A 6407-nucleotide genomic window follows, 5' to 3' on the forward strand; every position below is an offset into this window, starting at 1 on the left:
CTTTATTTAAAAACACGATAGTTTGTTTAACAGAGACACTTTCGGATTTTAGGTTGTCTTCTTATCTATGGTCAATGCATGTTAGCCATAAATTAGAAATATATAATACTGTACTCTATAATATCCTTCTCTATGATAATATCCCTTAACTATGACGTTAACTGTAAGTTAACCTCAGTTAACCTGCTACAATAATGTTTACGCTTTAATTTTACAGCAAATATGATAAATTCACCTTTTCTGCAGAAAACAAAAACCTTTTTTAAAAAAACTGTAGTGGTTAATTATGCCTTACAATCACAAAAGAGTGCCTCAAAACTAAAACACTCAGCCCCAACAGCATCCTCTGTTCTCACGTCTTATCTTAAACAACGTAAAGAACCCCCTTGGACTTCCTATTTTATAAGAGTAGGGTTTTGAACTATTCCAGAGATATTCATATTTTATCACTGTTTTTCTTAAAGTATATTGATATAGAAGATGATCAGTTTGGCATGTCACACTTTAACTGGAAAGTGGGAAATTCTAATTATCACATACTAAGAACAGGATGTTTTCCTTATATAAAATATCATTGTACAAAACGACCATACCAAGATTTAAGTGTAGAAGACCTGTTCTTTCGCCTTGTTAAATTGATGAACTTAGGTATAAAATATAAACACTCATTTTCTATGCCGTATGTGGATACATGGGTGTTTTTTAGGAATACCTTGCCTTCTATATGGAATTGCTGCAATAATGATGATAAGTCATTCAGAAATTGTTAATACTCCAAATGGCAGGGTAACAATTTTCTTTCTGATACCTGAAAACAAAGATTCAAACTACTAACTATAAAATACAAATTGTTTTGTGCATAAAATACATATTATGGTTATCAACTTAATTATTTAATGAATTACATACCTGTGACCAATAAATACCAGCAGATCTATTTTACAAAATATATTAGATAAAAGTTATACATTTTTAGCTAAATTGTTATATAATTGTTGTTACTACTGATTATTTTGCAACAGCAGGTACTACTAAATATTTAGAACATAGTGTAACAGTGAATTTGATTTCATTTGTTTAATAATTTTTACTTTATTTGTTTCACTTTAACTAACAAAATATTATGATTAATCAACAACCAACTTTTCTGACTCTCCTGGTTCCTCCGGAATTTTGAATTTGGCAGAAAAAATTCAAACGGAAACAGCGACCTCTTCTGTCAACTTCGGTAACGTGCGGATAAACTTACTAGTTGATATTATTTTATGGAATTATCCTGAAAATTACTTACTTTATCTATGTTAATTACAGTATCTGTCTTTAATTATCATTTTTTTAAATCGACATCAACAACCAACGACGATTTCGCAAAACAATGTAATACATATTAAATATAATACGTACCACTATCTTTGTATATCTTTTATCTATGGACGAGATTAACAAATTTATAATGACGTCGATGACGTATTTCCTTCTTGTTCACCCTTCACCGTCTGCTTCTGCTTGTGCGCTGCACTTTCTCTCTTCGGCGTTGGGGGTTTGACGTTTTGTGTGCTTTTTTGATAAAAGATTTAAAAATGTAATAATGCATACAAAATTTATATCCCTATACGCCCTGGAATTACGGCTTTATCTGTGGTATGTATTTTAATTATCGGGTATGGGATTATTTTTACGATTCGCATTAATTATGTTTCTAAATACGTACGGAGTTCACTCGGCCATATTTGATAATCTGGAACAGGCCTAGAATGTGGCTTATGTAAATCGATCGATTTTGTGAAAAATAATAGCAATCAATTCGTTCATTATAAATAAATTGATTTTATAAAATAATTCAGTTTCTACAAAATTATTATTTTTGGTTTTCACTTTTTTTTTTCTCTTTTTGCAGATGCAATTGGGAATAATTTTTTTCCTGCCTTTTCCAAACGAATTTTTCCTTCAGCAGTTCAACCTACTGGTAAAGTGTGACAGTGGATTCGCTTTCTAAGTCTTAAAGGACTTTGTTGTGGAGAGGTGAGATAATTTTCATAATTCGACTGTTTTACTTGCTTTCTGGTCTGTTTTTAGGTGTTCTTAATCCCTTCCTTAATTAATAAGGTTTTTTGTTCATTTCTGCAGATTATCCAAGAAAAGAGAGAGACTTGAAGTCAACTTGGTCATACTGAAACAAGCAATGGGTTTCATCTTTCCTGGACTATATTCTTGATTTGCTGCTTTGTCTTCATCTTCAACCATTATGCAGTCAATTTTCAACCGACGAGTGAGAGCAATTGGAGGTTTTTTGAGTTCTTCTGAAACAACGAATTTTCTGCTATGGTATTTCTCCTGGATTTATTGTGCTTTTTACANATCTTTTAAAAATATTTTAATTTTACCTATCAAATGGTTTGATATGTTTAAAGTCAAACATGTTTCTCTGCACAAATGTTTTTCTGATCTTCTGATTAGTCCAAGTTATAAACATTTTATAGTAGTTATTTGCTTTTTCAGTTAAACCAACAGCAAAGTATACTGGTGCCTTCAAATTCATGCGCTCCCAATAAGTTTCCAGTAATATACAAAGTTCTTGTGCTCTGCCTAATGCAAAAACAGGTATCAGAACCTTTCCTCCACGATCTATACACTCATGAACTTTTTTCAGGAAGTCTCTTTCTCTACATCTTTTGGAATCTCTTATTGTAGTTGCATAAGTTGATTCACTTATAAGCAAATCTGGTCTACATTTATCAATCCAGGCAGCACCTACAATAATTAAACATTTTACAATGCATCAATTAAATTTAAAAGAAATTATGTACCTAGATGACGGTCTGGAGTCATGTTATAATCACCAGTATAAACAACTGATTGTGACCCAACTCGTATCCAAAACATAGCTGCCCCAAGAACATGCCCAGCATAATAAGCTTTAATTTCCAAATCATTGTCTACCATCACACTTTGATGTAATGTTACAGCAATCACTTTTTTCATACACTCTTTTATCATTTGTGAGGTAAAAAAGTTTTGATCTCCTTTCCTCTCCACTGACACTTTTCTCATATCTTCCAAGAGTATTGGAGCTATTGCTTTAGTGGGATGAGTCATATAAATAGGGCCACTGTAACCCACCATTTCAGACATGTATGGTAATGCTCCACAATGATCTAAATGAAAATGAGAAATGATGACACAGTCTATATAGGGAGTAATGGGGCCTTCAGGACATATAAAAGAAAAGTCCGGAAATCTACGTTCATCGTTGTAACCCATATGCATTCCGCAATCCAACATTATATTTTTTCCCCCCATTGAAAGTAAAATGCAACTTCGTCCAACGTCTTGACCGGCTCCTAAAGGGGTAATCTTTATCTCAGGCATTACCGCTATAGTTAAGAGTTCGCTAATAAAAATATGCACCGCTGTATATATTTAAACATTAATAGAAAACTAGGTGATTAAAATGTTTACATTACTATTCATTATTTTGCAATTTTCTTTCCACTTATTACTTATAAATTGTTAAGTTATACACAATAATTGTAGGTTATGATCATGTTATGATTATGGACATAGATAATATTATGGACAAGGCCATAGATAGTGAACATAGATAATAATGAGCATGAACCATAGGCATGAACAATATCTATGGTTAGGAACATGGACATAACATGAAAGATGAACAACAAATGAACTTAAAATGAACATAGACAAACATAGATAACGTATAGGTTATAATTCCTTTCGTTCGTATTTCTTCATTTAATTTCTGTTGACATTAATAGTGAATAATAACATGAACGAAATATGTAATTAAATTTATGTATAAGAAATGGTAATATTATGTTATATAAATGCACTGTATGTTAATCACCATTCGTATAGTTTGAGGGAGAAATAGAACCGCCACCAATTCTTTTGGATGTAGAAAAGGAACTAGAGGAATATTTAATAAATCCCGAAAGACTTTCCATTCATGAATATGAACGAAATCAAGAACACTGGCCACGAGAAATCGATGTATCATCTTTATTTGTTTATGATATATCACCACTATCGACCACTCTTAAAGTATGTTTCAGTGTAAGATGTGAAATGAATTATTAATTTTAACCAATAAATATAGGTGCAACGTGACTATACGACAGGAGAGATTGTTGAATTTTGTGAAGTTCCTATTGATAGTGCTACAGCTTCATCTAAAAATTCGATGATGTTAACTCGAGCTCCTGCAGCACCTGAAGACGTTGTATTTGGAAATATATCAAACATTCCCTTTTTACCTGGAAGCTTTATTGATCCCCTAGAACAATTAAAATATCAGAGTGAAACTGACAAAAAAGAAGCTGAAGGTTCTAGTACCATAATAAACTAAAAATAATGTACTATTTTAAATTACTTTTATTCATTCAAACAGATTTATTGATTGTACCACCTGGCTTTGAAAGTGGTCTAATATTTGATACTGATGGAATTACTGTAAAAGGACTGAGTGGAGATAACAGTCTTAAAAATTCCGTCAATTTTGGTGATGATAAAAATATATTAGATTTGCTAGATGTTCTTGATAAAGAACAAGATTTTACAGGTAATTTTTTTTTGTATCTCTTCTAATGATAATGACCTTTGGTATATGTTTTTACAGAATTGTTAGAAAAGCCTGAGAATTCAGAAAACTCATTAACTCAAGTTGAATCAGATTTTACTACATTACCTGGTGAAGAGGAAGCTTTGAAAGATATACCAGTTTTAAAAATTAGTGAAACTGTTCCAAGGCAGTCTCGAGAAGGCACTGAATGGGCTATACTACTTGACACATCAAAAGCTGTAGATAATTTTAAGGAAAAAGTACCTCATTTAGCTCATAATTTTGATTTTGAATTGGACACCTTTCAAAAATTGGCAATTATGCAGCTTGAAGAGCATAACCATGTATTTGTAGCTGCTCATACATCTGCTGGTAAAACTGTAGTAGCTGAATATGCCATTGCTCTATCCCAAAAACATATGTCCAGGACCATTTATACCTCTCCCATTAAGGCTCTTTCAAATCAGAAATATCGCGATTTTAAGAGAACATTTAAAGATGTAGGTCTCATTACTGGGGATTTTCAAATCAATCAGACTGCATCTTGTCTCATAATGACCACTGAGATTTTGAGATCTATGCTCTATCGAGGAAGTGATATTGCCAGAGATCTTGAGTACGTAATCTTTGATGAAGTGCATTACATAAATGATAAAGAAAGAGGTCATGTTTGGGAACAGGTACTTACATAAATATAATAATTATACCATGAAAGTATTTGCTAGTTAATAAGTTTATCTGTGTACCAAAAATTAATTAATTATGTTTTACATACTTCGGCAGTACAGTAATTATTTTAACTCTGATTTCCAAGTGAATATAAAACTTCAATTACAATATTTGTAATCATTTACGAAATTTAAATTTAATAAAACATTTTAATATGTAGGTACTTATAATGTTACCACCCCACGTTTGCGTCGTACTGCTGAGCGCTACTGTCCCAAATACCACAGAATTTGCAGATTGGTTGGGAAGGACACATCAGAGAAAAGTATACGTTATCAAAACGGACAAAAGACCGGTTCCGCTACAGCATTATTTATACACAGGATGTGGAGGAAAAAGCAGAGATAACAGATATTTAATACAAGCTGGGAACGGTCAATTCGTCCTCGCGGGGTAATTTATGATTTATTACAATCAGTGTTTTGAAGAATTTAAGGCTTTTCGAAAATTGTTTTGTACCTATCCGAATTTAACACTTAACACACACTAAAATTTACCAACATAAAAAAGAATACTTAAACGACTTATGTAATTATTTTTTCAATATTTTTTAAAATCTGTATTAGTGAACNAGATAAGCGCAGTAAAAGGTATCCTAAGATTACATGTGCTTTTAGTTTTGACGAAGATGTGTTTTGCTAAATTGAAAGAAATAATTCATAATTTCCGGTCCTTTTAACCAATTTTCGAATTTGGACGCACAATATTGCGCTCTTTTCGGTGGTTTAAACAGAGGCGATTATAAGGTGACGGAAGCGATGCGCTCTGCATTAGCCCCCCCGACTCATGGACCCCGCAAGCGGTTACGTATTTTTTATGAAAAGGGTCCCAAAAAAAATCGTCCCGAATGTCAAAGTTGACCACTACACAGAGAAAGAGTTACATTTTGGAAAAATTTGAACTAGATCTGACTTTCACGCAAAGTAAAATTGATAAAACATGTGCGTCCACCTAAAATTGTGTACAATTTAGTTTATAAAGAAGTTAAGGAGGATTTGTCGATGTTTTTTCGTTTTTCTTTTATAATTTCTTTTATTTAGAAAAAAGTTAAATGAAAAAGTTATTTAGATTATTTTTTTTTTTTTTTTGATAAGGGAAA

General features: G+C 32.0%; 4 protein-coding genes and 1 long non-coding RNA gene across 8 annotated transcripts in view; 3 read left to right on the forward strand and 2 right to left on the reverse strand.

Moving 5' to 3' along the window:
• Positions 1 to 6407, forward strand: part of LOC108739445 (helicase SKI2W) — a 70245-nt gene that overhangs the window by 53070 nt on the left and 10768 nt on the right. The gene's annotated exons all lie outside the window — the stretch shown is intronic.
• LOC112905128 (uncharacterized protein C15orf61 homolog) lies at positions 71 to 889 on the forward strand. 2 transcript variants are annotated; one of them, XM_025976918.1, is made up of 4 exons: positions 71 to 163; positions 218 to 408; positions 465 to 648; positions 707 to 889. In XM_025976918.1, the coding sequence occupies exons 1-4, from the start codon at positions 133 to 135 to the stop codon at positions 832 to 834; spliced, it is 534 nt and encodes a 177-aa protein (XP_025832703.1). In that variant the 5' UTR covers positions 71 to 132; the 3' UTR covers positions 835 to 889. The 2 variants fall into 2 exon arrangements, with proteins under 2 accessions (XP_025832703.1, XP_025832704.1); XM_025976919.1 differs by lacking the exon at positions 71 to 163 and having other exon boundaries at positions 319 to 648.
• LOC112905130 lies at positions 718 to 1641 on the reverse strand. The gene is made up of 3 exons (XR_003231575.1): positions 1405 to 1641; positions 910 to 1276; positions 718 to 808 (listed from the first exon to the last, which is right to left on the reverse strand). It is a non-coding gene; the product is annotated as an uncharacterized LOC112905130 (long non-coding RNA).
• LOC112905124 (integrator complex subunit 11) lies at positions 2381 to 3528 on the reverse strand. Its single transcript, XM_025976911.1, has 2 exons — positions 2808 to 3528; positions 2381 to 2751 (listed from the first exon to the last, which is right to left on the reverse strand). Exons 1-2 carry the CDS (start codon positions 3367 to 3369, stop codon positions 2381 to 2383), a joined length of 933 nt encoding a protein of 310 aa, XP_025832696.1. The 5' UTR covers positions 3370 to 3528.
• On the forward strand, positions 3717 to 5721 carry LOC112903945 (helicase SKI2W-like). The gene is made up of 6 exons (XM_025976915.1): positions 3717 to 3826; positions 3877 to 4062; positions 4118 to 4343; positions 4409 to 4579; positions 4637 to 5259; positions 5469 to 5721. Exons 1-6 carry the CDS (start codon positions 3824 to 3826, stop codon positions 5703 to 5705), a joined length of 1446 nt encoding a protein of 481 aa, XP_025832700.1. The 5' UTR covers positions 3717 to 3823; the 3' UTR covers positions 5706 to 5721.

This window comes from Agrilus planipennis, unplaced genomic scaffold, assembly GCF_000699045.2.
Source record: "Agrilus planipennis isolate EAB-ADULT unplaced genomic scaffold, Apla_2.0 scaffold208, whole genome shotgun sequence".
Taxonomy (NCBI): Eukaryota; Metazoa; Arthropoda; class Insecta; order Coleoptera; family Buprestidae; genus Agrilus; species Agrilus planipennis.